This window comes from Manacus vitellinus, unplaced genomic scaffold (genome assembly GCF_001715985.3).
Source record: "Manacus vitellinus isolate BGI_N305 unplaced genomic scaffold, ASM171598v3 scaffold_83_pilon, whole genome shotgun sequence".
Lineage (NCBI taxonomy): Eukaryota > Metazoa > Chordata > Aves > Passeriformes > Pipridae > Manacus > Manacus vitellinus.
The window spans coordinates 932,075-954,724 of NW_021940836.1; the positions used below are offsets into that span (position 1 = coordinate 932,075).

Sequence of the window (22,650 nt, forward strand, 5' to 3'; positions counted from 1 at the left end):
ACAGTTCTCTGTTTTTTCCTTCCAGTGCTGCCAAAATTCGAAGTGATCTTTGAGGCACCAAATCAGATTTATGCCCTAGATACAACCTTCCCACTCCGGATATGTGGCAGGTGAGGATTCTCACTGGAGGGTTCTCCCTGTGTTAATTCCTGGCCCGATGAGCACTTCAGTTACAGGAGGCCAGAATCTTCCATGACCACTGTTTACACCCTGATGCAACACAAAAAGTTCCTATAACTATTATTCTAATACTCTAATGTCCCTTTTCTAAAAACATTCCACAGGTCTCTACACACAAAATCTGGGGGAACAACCTACCCTTTGACAAGCAGCCATTTTTTAGTTTTTTTTGCAGATGCATAGTAGATACTTGGTGTTCATCTGCAGAACAAACCCATAGGAAATGAAGGAAAGCTTTTCCAGATTATGCTCTAGTGGAAACTAGAGAAATTCGAAAACGAATTGCCCCAGATACAGTCCAAGACTAGAGCTAGCCTCATATAAAGATGCTTTCTTAATGAAAGGCACTTGCTTAATCACACACGTTTCTGCCTGTAAGATGATGCATGCCTTCAGCATATCCTGGGGTTATTGCAGGTGTTGCTGATGTATAGTGCAGAGCTCTGTGCTGAGTCAGCACCTACAACATTCTAGTTTCCCAGAATAGATTAATTTAGCACTAATTATATCACAGAGCCCTTGATCTCCCATCACTGCAGTGCCCTAGACTGACCCTGCTTTACTGGGTCAGGACTCCTGGGCCTGTTACATGACTGCCACTCTCGAGCTGTATTGTGAATATCTGTGAGTAAGTGGTCTCTGGGGCTACACAAAGCAAGCCCTGTGTTCTCCCACTGTGTATGACTGTCTCTTCCTTTCCCTGCTTCCCCAAACAGATACACCCATGGGAAAAGCATCCAGGGAATAGTTCATGTGAACCTTTGTCAGAAGATAGCCCCGTTCCTACCCAGTGCTTCAAAACCCGATCTCTGCCACAAATTCAACAACCAGGTGAGATGCTCAGGAAGAGATGAGCCTTATTCAGAGACTTTTGTGCTAGTAAGGCAAGGCTGCTGAAAGCTTTTGCTGAAGTAATAGTGATGTTACCCAATTTCTTTAGCTGCTTGCTCAGTATTCTACTGTGCTGCTTCTCAATAACTGTGCCTGATGATTATGAGTGGGCTTGCATTGTGCCTGCTCCACATCCTGGACTGCTGTGCCACACACCCCTGAGAGCAGGGGTTTTGCAATGCTGTTTCTGCACCATTTTGATAATTTATAGCCTTCTGCCTTGCTCAAACTTGTTTCCTCTCTCTGTACTTTCAGACAGATGAGGCAGGTTGCTTCTTCACAAATGTGAGTCTGTCCTCCTTCAGTCGAGACTTTCGGTATTATCAGGACAGCATAGTTGCAGAGGCCTCGCTGGTGGAGGATGCCACAGGTAATTCTGGAAATGTTTCTGGTGGCTGGGAAGTTGCACTAATCTTACCAAAAGCGCTTTTGAAGACTTTCAGGCTAGCCAGAGATCTGAGCTTTCTGAGCCCATTAGGGCCTGCTATCAAACCTCACAGATACAGAGCCAGCAATTCCTGATGGGATGACACACTCATTCTGAGTCCCTGCAGTCTGAAGTGGTGAAGCTCTCTAAGGGCTAGAAGTTAAGTGAGAGGAAGACTAGATATCCAGAGTTGTGGGCAGTCACCATCATGATATGAAATGTGTGTGCAGCTCAGCATGTCCATTAGTACTACCAGTGGGTCACTCTGCAGGGAAATGGCTGAGGGGTGCTTGGCTTTCTTGCTCCTTCTCTTATGTTTCTGTTTTGCTGCTTTCATTCAGAGATACAAGTCAATGCTTCCCGCAAATTACTCATCTCCAGGATTGGTGGGATGGCCTTGTTTGATGATGTGAATTCTTACTACCACACTGGAGAGATGTACAGGGGGAAGGTAATTCACAGTTACAGTCCTTTGAAGGAGAGAATGTGAACAATGCTTTCATAGTGACTGTTGTCTATTGTCTTTTCTGACCTCGCCTTCAGCCAGGGGTTTGAGCCAGAGACAAAACTCTTGAATTGTCAAATGTGAGAATAACACCCAAGACTGACATTTGCCAAATAAGCCATGAGTAGCAGCAGCTATGGGCATCCATATGTGGAGTCCAAACCCAAACATTTGGAATCTCAGCAGCCAGGAAGCCTTTTTCTGTGAAGGAATGGAGAGCATCAGGGCTGGACCAGATGACCCACTGTGGTCCCTTCCAACCTTACCTATTCTGTGATTCTGTGATTCTGTGAATGAACATGGTACCACAAGTGATAATGTGACATGACCAGTAGCAGTGTTGATAATCTTATTAGTGACTGAAAGGGTGATCTTACTGGCTTTGGAAATGCTCCTCCTGACTTGGAGAAGCAGGAGATTCTGTCTGCTGATTAGACTTTTCTGCACTTCTCTTGTTCACCACGATGTTCTCAGATTAAAGTCCTTGACTACCGAGGCAAGGCATTGAAGCACAAAGAAGTCCTCCTTGTACTAAACAGCGGTGAGCGGCAATTTAAGGAGAAGTACATTACTGGAGACTCTGGGACAGCTTCATTTAGCCTGGACACAACTGCTTGGAATAGCACCTTGGTCTCCCTGGAGGTAAGTGAGGAAGACTCTGTCTTGTGGCAGGGGAAGGACAGTAGTTCCTGAAACACCTCAGCTTGTTCTGGATCTTGGCTTCCTCTGAGAGCTTATTCTCCAGGTCCCAGTTGCTTTTCTCTTGAGATCTCCACACAGAGACCTGTGCTTTGGTGTTGCTCAGATCATCTTACCGAGGTGCAGCTATGGTGATTTGCAGCTAACTTACTTAACTAGGGAAATTAACTTGTTCAAGTTTTTTGTCTCACCAGGCAAGTGTCCTGCATCAAGATTTGGATAGAGAGCCTGGGACAATTGATTTGAGTTACCAGCGAGCCTCTTATTTCATACGTCCATTCTACAGCACCAGCAGGAGTTTCCTCTCTATTGTCCGTGTGCCGGAAACAATGCCCTGTGGCAAAAAGCAGTCTGTCCAGGTGGACTTCAGAATTTATGAGGAAGACCTGGAACATGGGCCCAAGCGTGTCATTTTCTCCTACTTTGTGAGTTTCTGGGGAAGTGCTAGTGGGTGACAGCTGAGAGCACAAGATCAGCGGCTCTTAGAGATTCAAGCCTGATATTTGATAGATTTGGCTATTGAGCTACCCAGGACAGGTAGCTCATCCAGTCATCATGGGGCTGGATCCAGGCTTCGATTCTGGGACTGCAGTAATAGCAAGGAAGGCGGAATCTTTCTTTTAGGCTCTGCACAGGTGCAGGGCAGGTGTTGAAATTACCTGTCCTCCCTCGAGTCTCTTCATCCCCTGAACTCTCCTTACTAGCCAAGAGCAAATAAAGGTAATATCTCTTTCCCCACCTCCACCTAATCTCCAATTTCAGGGTTACTTTGAGCTTCACAGTGATCTCAAAGACTCTGTAACTATGTGACTGTCCCCTTCTGTATTCTTCCCTAGGTCACAGGAAAAGGAGGGATAGTCCATGCAGGTCAGAAGACTATTTGGGTTGGGCTTCCAAGAAGTAAGTGCATTCCTCAGTTTCATGTTTAGCAAGCACTCAGTGGTCTGTGGCATCCACTCCTGTGGTGTAAGCCTCTTTGTGGTGTGGAGGTGGCTCACTACTTCTCTGTTGTATCAGAGCAACGTGCTTTTCCAGTTTTCTTGTTTCCTTTACCCTCCCGCTTTGAACCAAGAGAAGAATGCTCAGCATTTCCCAGCCCATAGGCTCATCCTCTGTTGTCTTCATTTTCAAAGTCTCCTTTTGCTACTCCTGCACGTGGCATGAAACTATAGCCTTACCCTCCACAGAAATTGGGTCTACAAATAATCTGAGTAGTTAGGATGCCACAATTTATAATTTTGATGGGTGTTGACCCACTGTTGCTTACTTCTTCAGCTCTTATTTTTTCCAATCTGAATTATAGGTGCTTTGGGACAAAGGTCACCTCTTCTTTGGTTACAGGATGGGAGATGTTTGGTGATGGGAGACTTTGAAAGAAATCTGACACTTTCTTTGTGGAACCAAGCTTGAACTCCAAAGTACCTTTTCATGTCCTTGAGGCGATGAACAGAACCAGGAAGAGTCTTTTGCTAGTCTTGAATGCCAGATTCAGAGATGTGCTGATTGTTTCAGTGGTCTCCAAAAATCTCCTCCATCATGAAATACTTGAAGAAAGGAATTAAACAGGCACATGCAGAATGACAAAAGCTGATCAGAGTCTATTTTCACTACCAAATCTACTTTCTCTTATTCTCTCCTTCTCCATCTAGTGCTGGAAGGCTTCTTCTCCATCCCTCTTACCTTCAGCTTGACCTATGCCCCAGCTCCGAGACTAGTTGTTTATGTTATCTTCCCTAATGGAAAAATCATTGCTGATTCTGCCACCTTCAGTGTCTCCATGTGTTTCAGAAATAAGGTAGGATTTGTGTCTGAGGCGATGACTAAATATGTTGTAGTGTATGTGTCTGTTGCAATGAAAGGAGAGACTGTGTAGCTGTGTGTGGCTGATACCGTGTGGGAAGTTGTCATGTGGATGGTGAGGTGTACTGTGATGTACGGAGCAAGTGTGTGCTGAGCATTGTGGGGGCTGCCACAATGTTTGGGAAAGGTAGGGAATTGCTGTCTGTCTCCATAGGCATGTATAGGAACTGCAGCCTAGTAGGATCATAGCCCAGCACAGCACAGGTCATTAGTGTGATTCCCAGGAGAGCTCAGGGCTGCTCTGCTGCTGCAGTAGGCACTTAGAATTGTTAGTATATGGTGTTGGGATGACATCTGAAAGTGGATGATGGAAGATTCTGGCCATCCTGAAAACGCCGAGTGCTTGTGGTTGTTTTGACATCCATGGGAATCTGCTTTCTTGGCTGTCTTGTACTCCAAAGATGAACTTCTGAGGACTGGCATTACCCCTGCTCCGCAGCTCCACAGCTGTTTGTCTGCTGTAGACAGTCAGATTCAAGCAAGAACAGGAAGAACTTCAGAAAACTGAGAACAACCCCACAAAGAGCTTGGGAATAAGGACTAGGTTTATTTTTGATCTGAGGCTCCAGAGGAAAGGGCTCCAGAAAACAGCTGTGTGAGGTGTGTTATCATGGCTGGCTGGTTTGCTGGATAAAGAGAGCACCATGTTCTGACTCCACGGGAATATCTCCATGCAGACACTGATGGCTCCCCCTGTGCTGTCTGTCCTATTAGAACCTCAGCGTGATGTTTTTTAGATACCTTCTGGGGGTTCCTGGGAGGTTCCTTGGATTTCTGTCCAAGGCAAGTTTTTGGAAACTCTCTTCATGTAGGTCCCTTTGCTGCTTGGGAAGTGGTAGGGTGGCCAGCATCAGAAATATCATTCAGGTATTGCTTGCATTCTTCCCATCCAGGTGGAGCTCGGTTTCTCAAAGCCAGAGACTCTTCCTGGTTCACAGGTTGGTCTCCACCTGCTGGCAGCTCCTGGATCCATGTGTGCTGTCTGGGCTGTGGATCGAAGCACCCTTTTGATTAAGCCAGGAAGAGAATTCAGCAGCCACTTGGTGAGTGAGCCTGCTCTGACTTCTTCCCTTCCCTCATAATGACATGAAGAGGGAGGGAGGCCATTGCATCTGTGCAGAGCTTATCTCCAAGAAAATCAAAGCACGGCCCAGAGGGATCAGCAGCACTGTCAGCATGTCATGGCTAGGGATTAGGGGTTAAGAAAGAGGTTGAGCATCACTCAGGGCACCAGTGGTAAGACAGCTTCTGTTGTTCTATCTTGTGTTCAGTTCAGTGGGCTGTGCTGGCAATGTCAGAAGAGAGCCTGGGAAGAGTGACAGCGGGCCTGGGCTTTCTGGCACGTGTTCATGCACAGTAGCCAGAAGCAGTTCAAACAGGCTTCGGATGTATGACAGGAAGAGAATGGCAGGTTTAATTTGTGCTGATTTTATTTTCTGCTTTTTCTTGCTTTCTCAGATCTATGGGTTGTTCCCATCTGTTTATAACTCCAGGTATCCTCACCAAGTATCTGAAGATGATCATTCATGTGGGTTCCCAAATGCTGATGAGCCTGATGTGTTTACAGCATTCAGGGTAAAAGTGGTTGATTTGGCGGGTTGAGATAATTTATGAACTGAGGGGAGTGTAGCCCCCTGATTTTACCAGTATCCTGGGGATGCTGTTATAGACAGCACAGGGAACCAGGTGCAGTTTAGGCCCTTGTAACTCACTTGTTATTTGAATAAGTGACTTGAAATGTTGACTCAGGAAAAAATTTTGTGTGGTTACCACACTTTGGTTATGTGACTCAAGATGCCAAGGGTTATTGATTACTTTAACTGGATTTCATATAGTTTGTTTAAATCTCCACAGCATGAGCAATTGCACCTTGCAGGCTGAGAAGGCATGATATCTAAATGACCATGTGTTTGAAAAGGAATAAATTTGGCTGACTCAGGCCAGATGAATTAGCTCAGAAGACCTTTTTTGCCCATTGCTGAGAATCTGAATTATTCCCTCTTAAAATGAAGCAAGGGAATACTTTGCCAAGCCAGAGTGCAACCCCCACTGCGTGAGGGGACAGGAAGGCACAGGGCAGAGGGCACTGAGGAGAGGACAAACTTCTGGTGATTCAGTTCTTTCTTTTTCCCACAGGAAATGGGGTTGAAAATTATGTCCAACACCAATATCAGGAAACCCAGAGTGTGTCCAACCACATCACTGACAACTAAGCTGCAGGAAACAGGAGTGTTTATTTCTAGGCCCATGCTGATGTTTGCCCAGCCCCATAAAGCATATAATAGTAAGCATTTGCCAACTGTTTCTTCTTACACAGGATGCTTAGTTAGTCTTTCAGGTGAAAGCAGTCCTGGGTTTGAGCCAATCCTGTAATTGCAAATGGAGGAGAAAGAGTGTTCCCTGGCCCTAAACCTGTTGTGATAGTGTGAGGCTGCCTGAGGCTCACAGCTTCTGAAATATTAGAGATCTGTCTGAATACCAGGTCCTATCTCTGAGGTGAGGGAATGGTTCATGTCCCATAGTGCCCATACATGCAAGTAAAGCCCAAAGCACCTCTGTCATTTGAAATGAGGCAAGATATTTTAAAATTTGGGACAGAACCTTCTGTTCTGATGCCGTGCTTTCAGAGAGCTGACTGGATTAGCTACAGCCTGCACTGTGCTGGAACTCTTCTGCTCTTATCCAGGACCTGAGGACACTGTGGTGACTAGGTCTTTGTTATTTCCATCAGAACATCTGACATCAACCTATCAGCCCATTATGTTTCCACCTATTTCTTCAGCTGAAGAGAAAGTACACAAGCCTTTTCCCCAGACCTGGCTATGGGATTTGTATTCTGTGGGGTGAGTAAACTGAACAGTAGGGGTTTAGTCTGGGTCATTTAGTGTGGCTGGGAGTGGCAGCAGATGCAGCTGAGTTTAGATCATAGGCAGCTGTGCAAGACACCTAAGGACATACGTTGTGGGGATCATACTTGTCAGGCTGTTTCTTATTGGAGCTGATGTCTGTATTAAATGCATTTTCCTCTACCAGACAATCATACAGAAATGTCGTCCATCGATGGCAAATGGCTGGCATGGGAAGATAGAAAAGCAGGTGAAGTGCAGCAGAACAACTTGGTTTACTGCCTCACTCTGCTTGTGGTAGCCCTGTGGGCTAGCATTTCCCAGACTGTGCTCACAAGTTGTATCCTGGTATTCAGGGGAAACTGATGTCCATAGAAGTCCTTCACAGGACTGGGAATTGTGTCCTGTGAGAAAGGGTCAGTGTACACACAGAGTCTACTGAGGGAGCTTTGGGAGATTTTTCATCTCAGACTTCAAAATTTTCTTGTCTACTGTTTGGAGACTGGAGTAGGCTCAGGCCAGATGCCCCCACATCTGCCCTCTCCAACCTCCACTGTCCTTCCAGATACAACCATCTCTTCACCCCCTAGCAGCAGATATCTCCTATGTGGTTTGTCCACCAACCTGATCTGAGCCAGCAAAATGTCTCTATGTTGTGTGTGTTGCCTTTTATGTTCATGGCAAAAGTGAATGTTTTGACTCCAGTTACTGGAGTAAAATAGTATCACTGGCTTTAGGTAGGGCTGGTTTTATGTCTGCCATGGTAGCAGCCACAGAACAAAAAGCTGTGATGTGGGCACAGGGCAAGCCTCTGCCCTGTCTTCATGTTGGGCTTTAAGCTGTCAGTGTCTCACAGGACAGTGAATGGCAGGATCTGTGTCTTCTGCTAAGCACTACTGATGTTGGTCATGTTGCTCTTCTGGTGTCTGGTTCTCCATCTCTAGTCCAAGAAGGATGAAATTGCTGACATCTCTAAACCATTTTTCGATGTGCAAAGGGCAAGCACTGTCTGATGTGATTGATGGCATCTTGCAGCCATGTAACCTATTGACAAAAATGTTCTGTTGATGTAAGCCTCTGATGCAGGGGTCCCAACTTCTGCAAGGCCTTACTTGTAACCCTACAAGGGCTGCAAGTTCAATAGGGCTCAGGGAATGGGATACACTGGAGAGAAGGACACAGACCAGGTCACCGGGTGTGGTGTACAACAACATTCAGTTAAATGCTTCTGTTGGTGTCTCTTTCTCCTCAGTCCCAGTGGGAACAAGAATGTCACTGTCACTGTGCCTGACACCATCACTGAATGGAAAGCAGGAATGTTCTGCACAGGACATAATGGCTTTGGATTTGCTTCAGCCTCCAGTCTGCTTGTTTTCAAGCCCTTTCTTGTGAAGCTGCCACTGCCATCTTCTGTGGTCCAGGGTGAGACCTTCAACTTGAAGGCCACAGTCTTCAACAACTTGCAGCAATGCATGAAGGTAGGTGAGCCCTGATAGGCTCTGTGAGAAAAGCGGGAGATGGCTGAAATCCATGGCCTGTGATCATAGAATCATGGAATGATTTGGGGACCTTAAAGATCATCTAGTTCCAACTCCCCTGCCATGGGCAAAAACACCTTCCACTAGACCAGGCTGCTCAAGGCCCCATCCAACCTGGCCTTGAATACTTCCAGGGATGGGGCATCCACAGCTTCTCTGGGAAACCTGTTCCAGTGTCCCACCACCCTCACAGTAAATAATTTCTTTCTAATATCTAGTCTAACCCTACCCTATTTCAGGTTAAAGCCATTACCCCTTACCCTATCACTGCATGCCCTTGTAAAAAGTCCCTCTCCAAGCTCTCTTTTAGCCCTTTAAGGTGCTGAAAGGGACTCTAAGATTTCCCTGGAGCTTTCTGTTCTCCAGGCTGAACACCCCCAACTCTCTCAGTGTGTCCCCATAGCAGAGATGCTTCAGCTCCCTGATTATCTTCATGGCCTCCTCTGAACTCGCTCCAACAGGTCCACATCCTTCTTACGTTGAGGTCCTCAGAGCTGGACACAGAACTCCAGATGGGGTCTCACCAGAGGAGAGGGGGAGAATCCCCTTCCTTGACCTGTTGGCCATGCCTGGACACAGCTGACTTTCTGGGCTGCCAGCACACATTGATGGGTCATGTCAAGCTTCTTGTCTATGAGCACCCCCAAGTCCTTCTCCTCAGAGCTGCTCTGAGAATTAATTCTCCACTCAGCCTGTGTTTGTGCTTGGGATTGTCCCAACCCAGGTGGAGGACCTCACACTTGGCCTTGTTGAACTTCATGGGGTTCACAGAGGCCCACCTCTCAGGCCTGTCCCTTCCTAATTTCCCTTTTTAATGAATAAGGTCCCTTCCTTATTTCCCTTTTTAAAAACAGGGGTTATGATTTCCCTTTTCCAGCAGAGGGAACTTCACTGGATTGCCATGGGTTGTCAGATATGATGGATAGTGGTTTAGCCACTTCCTCCACCAGTTCCCTCAGGACCTGTGGATGTATCTCATCAGGTCCGATGGACTTGTGCACCCTCGGTTTCCTGAGATGGTCTTGAGTTTGATTGTCTCCTACAGCGAGTGGTTCTTCATTCTCCTGGTCCCTGCCTTTGCCTTCTGTGACTAGAGCAGTATGGCTGGAACACTTGTTGGTTAAGACAGAGGCAAAGAACTTGTTGAGTGCTTCAGCCTTCTCCATGTCCCTGGTAACCAGGTCTGCTGTTTCCTTCTGGAAAGGGTCTACATTTCCCCTAGTCTTCTTTTTATCACTACCATACCTATAAAAGCTTTTCTTGTTACTCTTGGCATCCCTGTCCAGGTTACCAGGACTTTAGCTTTCCTAGCCTGATCCCCGGCTACTTAAACAATCTCTCTGTATTCCTCCCAGGCTACCTGTCCCTGCTTCTACCCGTTAGGCTTCCTTTTTGTGTTTGTGATATTTGTTTATTACCATCTACCATCCCTGCTGCCCCTCCAGATCCAAATGACCCTGGAGGAGTTTGCACACTTCCAGCTGAAGCCATGCAAGGGCTGTGTCTACAGCAGCTGCTTGTGTGCCGGTGAAGCCAAGACCTTTCAGTGGAGTGTCACAGCTGACCAACTGGGTGAGAAGAACAGGAAGGTGGGGTGGTGAAATTGGGAAGGGATGAAACCAAGGTGGTTTTTACAATGTTTTGTAAAAGCTGACATAGAGTGAGAAGCTGGTTGCTTTGTTACCCAGAGAGTACTTGTTTGCATTCATCCTAAGGTCCTGATTACTTGCAAGTCTGTGCTAGGAGGTACAGAACCATATAGGGCTCTGATCAAATTTTTTGTTGTCAACAGGTGATGTCTGTTGTATTAATAGGAAGTGCTTCCTCAGAAGATGTTTTATGTACCTACATGTGTGTTATTTTCAGGGATCATGAACATCACCCTCCACACAGAGGCTGTGGCCACCAAAGAGCTCTGTGGTGAAGAGATACCATTTGTCCCAAAAGAAGGACAGAAAGACACAATTGTCAAACTCATTCAAGTCCGGGTCAGTGAAGCTGTTCTGTTAGCTAAACCTAAAAATGAGCTTCGTGCAATACCCACATTTTGTACGTGTTTTGGGAGTTACCCCTTGCTATTCAAAATGTGTAATTAGCATCTCAGGCCCTGAGCTGGGCCCATCCGTGAGGGCTGATGGGTGTAGGAGGTAGAGGGGTGTCATCTACTTCGTACCATGGAAAACTTTAAACACTCTTTTATGTCCTTGCTCCTGAGTTCTCTGCTGAATCTCACAGCATCAGTTTTGCAGACATTCAGAAGTGAAAATATTCTGAAAATATGTGCTAATTCTAATATGAAGTTTCTAATATGAAGTGAAAATGTTTGACAGTAATTTGCATTTTTGTGTGGTAATAATGATATTCCCTCTGACTGTCCAGTCTGAACCAGGATTTTGTCCATATCTACTTCTAATCCCCTTGTAATCCTGTTTTTCTCCTGTGTGCTCATTAAAATGCTGCTTTTCTGTGCTCCAACAGCCAGAGGGAGTTTTGGTAGAAAAGGCTCACAGCTCCATCCTGTGTCCCAAAAAAGGTAGAAGGATTGTTTTCTTCTTTCACCCTGCTTATCCCCCTCTTCCTGCCTAAACAGGTCCTGGATATTTCCACTTGTTGAAATATTTTCTCTGTCCACTTGACAAAGCTACAGAAGCATACTTTATTTGCAGTGCCAGCTAGAGCTTTCCTCTAGGCAAGGATGTGGGGAGGTCCAGTCTTTTAGCATCAACACCCCTGACACTAATGTGGCAGCTTGAGGCCTTTTTCACCTGTGGGAAATAAAACCAGACTACTGAATATGGTGACACTGGAGGACATGGCTTAGGCTTGCTGTTCCTGTCCTGAATTTTATGGTGTATGATGGGGCCATCAGCTAATTTTGAGAGCACGAGGTGCATTGAGATGACAAGCCTGCAACTGAAATCTAAAACAAGATGGAGTAACTTCTGTAGAGAAAAACAGGTGGCTTTGACCACTGAGAGTTTCCAGGAGAAAATCCTCTCAACCTCTCTATAAAGAGGGCTGTTAAGACAGCACAGTCACCATGAGGTGGATGGAAGAAGTTGGGGGTGGAATGGGACAGGGATTTTTTGAGGTGTTTTGCAGCCTCTGTGACAGGAAAATGGGAAGTTAACACAGAATAGCCTTGAACACTTTCTGTGTATTTTGAACGCTGTTTTCTTCACAATCTCTTTCTTTTTGTCTTCTCCACACCTTATCCAACTGGTGTTAGGGAATCCAGCACAGGAGTCTGTGTCACTGATGTTGCCTCTAAATGTGGTTGAAGGTTCAGTCAGAGCCACCATCTTAGTCACTGGTAAGGAATTCAGCTATGAGTCCCATATCTCTGAGTTTAGCCCTAGGAAGGCCCAAACCCAGGCTCCCACACACCTCCTTTCTGAGGTTTCCAAGGCTCCACTGCTTTGTTCTTCCCATGTGTGTGGCTGCATTTCCTAACTATTGACAATCTAAAACACTTAGCATGGGAGAGAGTGTTCTGTTAATGAGCTTGCCCTGCCAGGATGGGAATGTGTACAGTCCACATGAAGGGCAGGCACAGTGGAATTGATAAGCTGGCTACCAGTTATCAGTGATAACTAGGGGTGCCCCCACATTGCTGTGCTTGGGCTATCTTGTTTGGTGCACTGCTGGGAGCAGGTCACAGGTGGGAGGAGGTGAATCCCAAAGCCTACTGCCCAGGAGGTGATCAGAGTGCTTATGTTTTGTTTCAGGGGACCTCATGGGGACAGCACTGCAGAACCTGGACAACCTGGTGCAGATGCCCCATGGCTGTGGGGAGCAGAACATGGTGCTGTTTGCCCCTATTGTCTATATGCTGCAGTACCTGGAGAAGACCAGGCAGCTGACTCCTGAGATCAGAGAGAGGGCAACAAGATTCCTGCGCAATGGCAAGTACAAGAGACCCACCTTGCTCCTCTGCCTTCCCCTGTGTCCAGTAGTCTCAGATGCCTACTCTCCTTCCATCTGAAGCACTCAAACACCCCATTCCATTCACAGTGATTTGATTGCAAATACCATTCTGAGCACTAATGCCCCATCCTGTTTTCCAGGGTATCAGATACAACTGCAATATCAGCACCCTGATGGCTCCTACAGTGAATTTGGTACCAAGGATGAGTATGGTAATACTTGGTAAGCCCTGGGCTCTCTCCCTGCTGTCTACCTGATCTCTGACAGCCAGGAGGCTTCCAACAGGGCTTGCTGTCTTATTGGATCCAAAGTGTTCTAGAAGTTTTGTGGCTAGGGCACCCCAGGGGTAGGCAGTTGTTCTTGGGATGAACTGACTTGGACCAGCATATTAAAAATAGAATAATGGGTAAAGAGAGACCTACCAGTTTCAAACTCCTGCTTTTTTTCTTTTTTCTCAACTTCTGCTTAGATTCTTTCTTTCCACTCATTCTTCTTGCTTTTTCATGCACTCCATTTCTTTCTGATTCTCTCTTCCCTCTCTCAAGCCTTTTTTTCTGTTCTCCCCAATCAGGCTGACTGCATTTGTGGTTAAATGCTTTGTCCAAGCCAAGCCATACATTTTCCTGGACAAGAGGACCATAGAAGCTGCTCTGACCTGGCTGGAGTTCCACCAGCTTCCCAGCGGTTGCTTCAGAAATGTGGGCCAACTTGTTCACACATTCATGAAGGTAGGTGCCAGAGCACCCTGAAGGACAACACAAAGCAGTTCTTGCCAAGTGTACTGGTAATTGTTTAAGTTCATTTTCCTGTGTTGTTCTGCTTTCTTGTGAGAGAGCAAACCAGGGATAGGTGGGACCTGTTCTGAAAAGCTTCAGGTCTTTGTGTATTAACAGCCTTTTTGATGTTTATGCTTTTTTTTAGGGAGGTGTAGATGGGGAAGTCCCCTTGACTGCCTACATCACTGCTGCATACTTGGAGGCAGGAGCAACACCAGAGGTAAATACTGGGATTCTTTGCCATGCTCTTGCCTTAAGATCTGAATCCTAAAGAGCTTAGTGGTATCACTGGGACAGGCAACAGAGCATCTTGGAGAGATTTGTGGACAAAGTAATAGGATGGGCAAGGAAGATCTTACCACTTCTTGGGAAAAAGCCTCAACTATCCCTTGAGGAGGACATTGCTGGCAGGGAGAAGGTGAGATTAAACTACTGGGGCCATTGGACTTCATGGCTAGACACTATGGCCATTTCCCAGGCTTTACTGCTCATTCCTGTTCCCCTCACCCCCCCTTCCTCCCATCCTCTTGTTAGCCCTACACAGCTGAGAGCTAATGGTGAGTTGTTCTGAGGAGAGGTGGGTAGAGCTGCTCCCAGAGTCAAGTGAACAGACATAATGTAACTCCTGATACATTTTAGCTTCACAGAAAAGTCTGGGAAAGGAGTGCTGTAGGGCAGTTGGAACTGCATGTTGAAGTAATAACAGTAAGAGGGAACTCTTATGATTGCTAAGGATTGTAGCTAATTACTAGACTGTGGTACTGGCAAGTAAAGAAACATTATTAACTTGATGGAGAAATGCAGTTGCTGTAGACATTGAGAAGGTAAGTTCTCTGGAAATCAGAAAAGGAAGTGAAAAAGCAATGCTTTTCAGTGGAACTGAAAAGAGTGAGCTTAAAAAAAAAAGGAAGACAGATGGAAATTAACCTTCTTTCTGGCAACAGGTGTCCTTCAGGTCACCTGTTTTTCACCATAAGGAAAATTGTTCACTGTGAAGGTAAATTAAACACAGTCATTTTGGTCATCAGGCTGTGTGTAAGCATTTGCAGGTGTGTGGTTTCGCTTTTGTTGTGTTTGGACTTGGAAAGTAAGATGTGATGGTGTTATTCCAGCAGTAAGGATCTTCATTTCATGGAGAGAGCACCACTGAAGCCCAAGACCAGCTCAGGAGGGTGGTCTGTCCACCCACCTTGCGCTGAGGGCTGGAGACACTGCTTCCTGGTGCTGCACTGATACAAAGAGTGCAGGCTTAAGCACAGAGTCACCTGGGTGAATGTATGGGGTACTTTCTGTGCTGGCATATGCTAATAATGCATCCTTCTGTTTGTGTCTCAGCGTTTGCCTGCCTCACAGGTGTTTGTCTGTGACCCACACCTGTGTAACTCTTTTCTGTAGAGCACAGTGGTGCGCAAGGCTCTGGGCTGTATCCTTCCTTCCCTCCCCAAAGCTGCCAGCACTCACACCCAGGCCCTGCTGGCCTACACCTTTGCCCTGGCTAAGGACTCTCAACGCACCCAAGAGCTACTTGACATGCTTGATCAAAAGGCAATCAGAGCAGGTATGGGAACCTCAGGGCCAGATGAACATCAGAGAAGGGACAGGTGACCTTTCTGAGCCCTTGGCTCAGAAGCTGGGTGTCTGGGAAGTAATGCATATGCAGATTATTGGCTTATTGGTTTTTGTGTATCATCTTGGTGTGGAATATGGAGTGTTTGGTATTGCAAAATACATAGGTTTTACACAGTTGACCCGGTGATGTGATGATCCAGCTAAGAGGAATTTACTCAATGGTCTTAGCAGACACAAGTCACTGTGTCTAAGAGCCTAGGCCAAAGGATTTCTTTCCTGACATCCCTCATCTACTACCTTCCTTTCCCAGATGGGCAGATCCACTGGAGTCAGACATCATCCAAGTACAGACACAGCACCAGCCCTTGGTCACAGCCAGTGTCTGTGGATGTGGAGCTGACAGCTTACATCCTCCTAGCCCTGCTCTCCAAGCAAAATATCACTGGGTCTGATCTCACCACAGCCTCTGGCATCGTGGCCTGGCTCACCAGGCAGCAGAATGCCTATGGAGGGTTTGCCTCAACACAGGTAACTTGTGGCCAGGGAGGGGGATGTTGTTTGGGAAAGACCTCTGCAAAATATACACAAAATATATGCAAGAGCAAATGCTTTGAGGAGGGGAGCCTTTGTATATGGAGGTTCTCAGGATGCCGAGTTCAAGCATCATTGGGTCTCAGAGCTGCAAATCTAATTGTTGTTGTTTTTTCCTTTTCAGGACACAGTAGTCGCCTTGCAGGCCTTGGCTAAGTATGCAGCGCTGACATACAGCACACAAGGGGTTGCAGAAGTGAGGGTGAGGTCCCATGGAGGCTTTAGGAGGAAGTTCCAAGTCTCCTATCAGAACCGGCTCTTGGTGCAGGAGGCAGCACTGACAGAGGTCCCGGGCGAGTTCTTGGTGCAGGCCCATGGCAGCTGTTGTGTCTTTACTCGGGTAGGTTACCACAGTTCCTGCTGTGACCACCCTCTTCTCATCATCTTATCAAAATCAGAACTCTTGATTGCACCTCTATGGAAGGAAATGTGCATTAACTGTGCTTTAATCCCAACCTGTTGCCAATGCAATGAACCTGTATGTTGGAGGAGACAGAGACAGAACCTGTCCAAATGTGAGGACAGAGATGCTTCTATGGCTCTCAAGAGTACTGGAGGATGAAAATGTTGTATAGTGGTCCCACTACTGTGTGTTTTATGTGCACAGTCTCAGTTGAAAGGTTGAGAAGGATCCCATGGAAGGATCATGGAAGGTTTCCAATCTGAATGACCTTTATTTTTGGTACTGGGTTGAGTGTCCTTACTGCATATGGTTTATCCACTCACTATCCAGGGCCCAATCTTGAGGATTAGAGTAGCCAGTGAAAAAAAAAAGGTGCGACAGATGATATTGAACTATCTGTATCTTAGTCTGTCTTTTTGTCTCTCCCTGCAGATGGTGCTGAGGTACAACACGCCCTCCCCACAAGACTCAACATCCTTTGCCTTGCAAGTGAAAACCGAGCCACTCAATTGCACCGATGACAATGCACGCTCTGTTACTGTCTCTGTCAATGTCAGGTGACTCTAAAGATATTGCCCCGCTTGGGAAGGAAAGCCTGGCATGGCTGGAGAGCTGAGGGGTGCTTCTTGGCTGCAGTGGAGGCACCAGGCAGTTTCAGCAGAAGGGCCAGAAGGAAGATGGAGAATAAAGACACAAGTGCCTCTGGGGATGGGGAAATGTTACTGAGGGCCTTGGTTCTTTCTGGAGAGAGGAGTACAAGAAGTGACTTCAGACTGGGGATGCTCAGAGCAGTGCAACTATCATCTGCACCCTGTGAGAGGAGGCAGTGACTGCCTTGGCCTCAGTCCTGGTTGAGCTACCTGGCTCAGGGTACTGCACACAGGGTATGGTGGTAGAGGGCAGGGTAAGCTGGGAGAGACTCTATTTTTAATCTTTGCCACCAGGTACAATGGGAAGAAATCCACTTCCAACATGGTGATTTTGGAGGTGTCACTGCCGACTGGATTTGTCCTGGCTCCAGGATCTGGGACGTCTGTAAGAAGCATGGAATTGGGATGGTGATGTGGTGTCAGTGGGACCATCCATGCCCAAGGAGAGGGGAAGTTTGCATGGGAAGGTTGCATAGGAACTTGTTGCCTGTCCCTCTCTTGAGCAATCTCACCATCACTTCCCCTCTGCCACACAACAAACTTTAATACTGTTGTCTCTTATCTTTGAGTCTTGAGGATGGTGATACTTCTGGCCCAATTTGCTCAGCATATCCTTAATAGCTGAGTAACCTAGGTTCCTACCCTTAGGGTTTGCAGGAGCTGAGTAGCCCTGCAGGGAGATCAGCCTGAAGGGATAAGAGTACAAATAAAATTTGGAAGTCAGTAAATTGAGAATCTGCCTACTCAAACTCAGATAAACTTTATTGGGATGTCTCATGCTTACCTTTCAAAAGAGAAAACTAAATTGCTTCCTCTGCTCTCCTGTCCTAGCTGCAGCATTGGCACTCTGTGAGAAGAACTGAGAAAACACAAGGAGGTGTTGCCGTCTACTTGGACAAGGTATGTGTGTGCTACTAGGGAAGCTGCAGGAGTGGAGGGCACTGCCAGAGTTGTTGGGAAAATCTAAGACTGTGACTAGCAAAGAAGGATGCTTAAGATTCATCTTGTGTCCCAGCCTTTGACTCTACAGAGTTGTTACTATCAGCTAGTGGGATCAAATTTAGGTGAGGAATAAAAAGAGCAGCTCATAAATTAACTGCCATTTGCTTTTGTTCCCCAGTTGACCCATGTCTTTGACACATACATTCTGCATCTGGAGCAGGAGATTGAGGTGACCAACCTGAAACCAGGCCATGTCAGAGTCTATGACTACTACAGCCCAGGTCAGTGTGAAGCCATGGGGTCCCAGGGCTGCCTGGGTGTTTGCACTTGGCTCTGTGCAAGGATAACTCAGACCTCTCCTGTTCTGTTGCAGAGGAGCAGGCCCTGGCTGATTATAATATCTTCTGCATCTGAGGTAGGTGCAAGTTCCTTCCTCAGCCCCCGATACAGACCTAGCAGCCTTGTGATGTTTCCTCTACACCTCAGCTACCTCTCTGTCCCATTGGAGTCCCGTGTATCTCTGATTCATCTCTGATGATGTTCCCTTCATCTAGGACTATAAGTGAAAATCCCTAAGCAGAATTCATCGTACTAGTTCAGCCTACTCTGTTTGGGTATGAGGAGTCCCTTTTTTTGGGGAGGGGCTGAGGTAAAAAACAAGGATACTAGATCAAACCAGAGAAACCCTTTCCTTTAGAGTCCTTAGTGAGAGTGTCCTAGCTGTTAATCCCAAAGTTAATAATTTGGGTCACATTACTTGCTCTCTGGGTTACCCTCTCTTCTGCTCTCATTTCTCCAGGGACTTGGTCTACTTCCTTACTGTCCACTGTTTCAGCCCACAGGGATCCAACTAGTGCAAGATACCTGAGGGCAACAGGGCTGCTGCATTATTGCTTCTGGTATCACCTGGAAAGTGACATCTCAGTGGGCTTGGGATATTGGTGCTGGGACACATCTCAAGTTGGATTTCAGGACTAACTCCAGCCCAACCTATGCTGCTCATCCTGACAGCCATTACCTGGTGAATTCTTTGGAGTGTCTGATTAATTCTGATTGTTTTAATCCAGGGATTTTCTTGCTTGTAAAAAGAATGAAAGTAAAATACAAATCACAAATCTGGGTGCTGTGGTGTGTGTTTGGATTCTGTGTTGCAGTTTACCTGAGAGAAGTGAGCAGAAGCAAACTCAGTATCTGAACCGCCTAACTGGCAATCATTTCTTCCAGCACTGGATTCCCCTCCAGCATCATTATGCAGCCACCAGTATAGGGTGAGGACTCCTAGCATGGAGACTGATCCCACTGAGCATCATTTACTGCACTCAAAGGTAGCTGAGCAATAAGGTCTTGGCTGATTCTGCACTTTACATGGATATAAATCTACCCTGCTGTGTATCTCATGGACTAGCTCTGTCCTTTTAGCATACAAAGAAGAAGGGGAGAATTTTAGTTTCTGCACCTCCTGTGAGGTGCAGGACAATTCAAACACAAGTTGTCAGGCAGGGGTGGCACCCCAGTTGCCTAAAATTGGCTCTTAAAAAAAACCTCTAAGACTCAATTTATAAGTTTTAGCAGGCAGGCACTCTTTATTACGGCGCGCTGGAATGATTTCATGAGACTGGTTGCCCTGGGAATCAGTTTGCCAAAGTGCACACAGAGGCATCTTCGCTACAGCTTATATGTCAGCATTACATGAGTCTTCATTTTTTGTTCCCTGCATTCCTGTTACATATTCATGACATTTCCCAACACTTATTAGCATATATACATATCCTTATAAGGTCTCTGAGGAGCTTCATTGAGGGACTTCAGTGGTCTTCTCTGTCTGGAACCCCCAGAGTTGTAAGTGACTACCTTTATGAACTTTAAGACAACACACCTGGTTATAGAGTAACTTGGTGTTGCTTGGCTGGCTGCCTCAGTTCCCTTCCTCATTGTTTCTTTACTTTGCTTGATTAGTTCCTTTAAATCACTTGGCTCAGCTATATGTAGTTTCTTTGGTACATGCTGCTGCAAAAACGACTAGTTCTTGTTTCATCTGAAAACTCAGCTACCATTCCCCCCCTTTTTCTTGAGCCTTGGCCATTAGGCCAATGTCTCATTATTTAAAGCATACTTTGAACAATAAGTGACTACAACAGCTACAGCATAGAATCATAATACAAGTTAATATACAAATGCAGATGATAATATTAAGGGTCTAGTCTGTTTGGCTTTCCAATCAAGTGGGTCTTTCTTAACGCAAGAATAATGTATCCAAGGTCCCTTTTTTGCAAATTAAACTGCTATAAATGTGATCAACAAAACCAGGAAAGATCCTTTCCACTTCACTTGTAGGGGCTTGGAGTCTCACGACTTTACATAGACCCAGTTGCCAGGCAGGAATGGTATCCAATCCCACCAGTGGGGATGTCACCACGAATCTCTGGTGTTTAGTAGATCCTAAAGCATACATTAGTTCATAAGGGCTTAAATGGTCTCTTCTTCTAGGCTGAACTCAAATTCTCAGCAACGTGATAGGTGGGGCCTGCACCCACGTCATTGAGGTTTTCTGACAAATTTTATTTATCTTGTGTGTCACTGCTGTGATAAAATGTGATCCTCTACCTGATGACATTCCTTGAAGAATTCTGAACCTGGTAATAATGTATTTTAAGAGAACTTTCACTACTTCTCTTGAAAGGCCTTCTTTCTGAGGAAACTCAGAAAAGTCTATTTGCCAATAGTTTCCAGGAAAGTTTCTAGCTTTGGTGACTCATACAGTTCTTTTAAGTATTTTTCTATAATTGTAGGTGGGACTATCATGTTCCCTAAAGGGATAACAGCCCATCCTGTAGCTTGAAAGTTATTCAATTAACCAGAAGTCCCAATTTTTTTTTCTTGTCCTACTTTCTTATCATAATTTTAAGTAACACTACCTCCTTTTCTGGGACTAAAGCCAGAATGCCTTTTTCTGCCGCCTCTTTTGCAGATTTGTCAGTGAAATGGTTTCCAGTTACAGGGAAAGTTTTCAATGCCAAACATTTGCGCTTTTTCCTTGCCTTAAGTCCAGAGCTCTTGTAAGAGAAGTTAGTTCTGCTTTCTGAGCAGAGACAATAGATGGGAAGGTCCATGATTCGATTACCTTGTCTGTGGTGGTCACTGCACACCTTGTCATTGGTTTTCTCTCCCGAGCAAAGCTGCTTCCATCAGTATACAATTCTGTCAGGATTTTCCAGAGGAACATCCTTTAGTTCCGTCGGCTGGAGTAGGCTGTGGCTCTTCGCTGATCCTCTAAAAATTGTGCAAGCACTTCTAGGGCAACATTCTGCCTCTCGTAGTCAAACAGTTCAAATGGTTTTGAGAGACCTGGCAGACCCAGAGCCAGGGCTCTCCTCAGGGAATGCTTTAGCTGCTTAAAGGCTGCTCTTGCGTAGTCTGTTCAAGTGAGGAAATTCTTATAGGCTGCTTCTAAAAGTTCATATAATGGTCTTACCAAAAGTCCATAATTAGCAATCCAGAGTCAACACTGTCCTACCACTCCCAGGAAGGCAGCTCATGAACTGTTTGTGGCTCAGGAAGGCAACAGGTGGCTTCTTTTCTTCCTTCCCAGTTTCCAGATTTTCTCATTCAAAACCAAAGATTTCTTGGGCTTTCCTTGTTCAAGGGAATGCAGAAAAAGGCATCTTTTAAATCTAATCCTGTAAACTATTCTAGGTTATTATTTCAGGTAGTTCTCTCAGGTCTTGCATTAATCAATAATCTTTCCCATTTGCTTTCTTTATAGGTACTTGGATTCACATTCTACTAGCAAACTATGCTTAGCAAATTTGTCTATTATTGGAACTAATCCAACTTGGCTTTCTAATTTTAAAGGATGCTGTTTATACCTCACCAATATAACTCCTGGCTTAGGGGTAATTCTTTTCAATTTCCCTGGAATTTCACTGGCCCACACAATAGGAACAACTGTGTCTTCAACTTCAGTTGGGATGTTGCTGCTAACAGGAGTTTCTTCCTGCACAAGAGGAGCTGCTGCTTCTACATATTCAGTTTCAGGAATTAGGATTTCAATGTCCCCATTTTTAAATTTAACAAGTTTTCCAATAAATCTCTTCCTAGCAAAGGTTTGGGGGAGTTTGACAAACAGAGAAACTGATCAATTGTTTTCCCAATGTAACCCATCACACCAATAAACTTTACCTCACGATTTAAGTGCTGATGATCACAGATCTTCTAACTTGACAATGATATGTCTCTATGGACAGGTAGATCTCCACAGCCCCTCACCAGTGCTGTCTGTAACAATCTGAATGGCTAAGTGCAAAGGCAGGCTTAGGAGTGGAAGGTCTGGAAGATGGTTGAGGTTTGAGGGTTAGAATTTGGCTACAGCCCTAAAGGCTCTCCAGACTCTGCAGTAGGGTTGGGATTTGTGGTAGTTTAAAGGGAGGGATTCGGAAAGCATGTTTAAATTTTAACTATGAAGTTCCAGAGTAACCCTGAAGACTTGGCAAGTCCTGTCTGTGAGGCAAAGACGTGAGCATTGCAAGTTCTTTTGGTTAAGAGCAAACTCACCAAGGAGATCTGCCAGCAAGGCAGGCTGCTGACAGCCTGCTCTGTGCTTCATGTACAGTTTAACAGGACCAGAATGAATGCATAAACTCAGCCCAGCACTTGGATTTTACCAGTGCCTTGTGCAGTGCCAGAAGTGCCCTCTGTTGATGTTGGCTTCATTCCGGGTCTTGCTTTCTCTCTCCTTCTGCACCTTTGTTTAAACAGGTGCTTTTTTCTTCTCTTTATTCAATTTCCTCAGCAGTCCATGAGCAATGCAGATTCCAACTCTGCAGAAGAGGATTTTTGCCAGACTACT

At 45.7% G+C, this 22,650-nt stretch overlaps 1 protein-coding gene across 1 annotated transcript; it reads left to right on the plus strand.

Annotated features, from left to right (window-relative positions):
- The first annotated feature begins 101 nt into the window (after positions 1 to 101).
- Positions 102 to 18,218, plus strand: LOC103755210 (alpha-2-macroglobulin-like protein 1). The gene is made up of 29 exons (XM_025896403.1): positions 102 to 110; positions 897 to 1,011; positions 1,331 to 1,441; positions 1,840 to 1,949; positions 2,478 to 2,645; positions 2,897 to 3,127; positions 3,539 to 3,602; positions 4,352 to 4,497; positions 5,456 to 5,605; positions 6,021 to 6,137; positions 6,699 to 6,846; positions 7,249 to 7,405; positions 8,661 to 8,886; positions 10,392 to 10,518; positions 10,813 to 10,934; positions 11,425 to 11,479; positions 12,176 to 12,259; positions 12,675 to 12,851; positions 13,014 to 13,095; positions 13,445 to 13,601; positions 13,795 to 13,869; positions 15,045 to 15,207; positions 15,529 to 15,746; positions 15,934 to 16,149; positions 16,645 to 16,769; positions 17,157 to 17,247; positions 17,694 to 17,762; positions 17,983 to 18,085; positions 18,178 to 18,218. Exons 1-29 carry the CDS (start codon positions 102 to 104, stop codon positions 18,216 to 18,218), a joined length of 3,657 nt encoding a protein of 1,218 aa, XP_025752188.1.
- The last annotated feature ends 4,432 nt before the right edge of the window (positions 18,219 to 22,650 follow it).

Excerpts from the sequence above, each read along its gene's own strand:
- LOC103755210 (XM_025896403.1), top strand. Across the intron at positions 3,128-3,538 it reads GTGTCATTTTCTCCTACTTT|GTCACAGGAAAAGGAGGGAT; the intron begins GTGAGTTTCTGG and ends ATTCTTCCCTAG. Across the intron at positions 13,602-13,794 it reads TTGTTCACACATTCATGAAG|GGAGGTGTAGATGGGGAAGT; the intron begins GTAGGTGCCAGA and ends GCTTTTTTTTAG.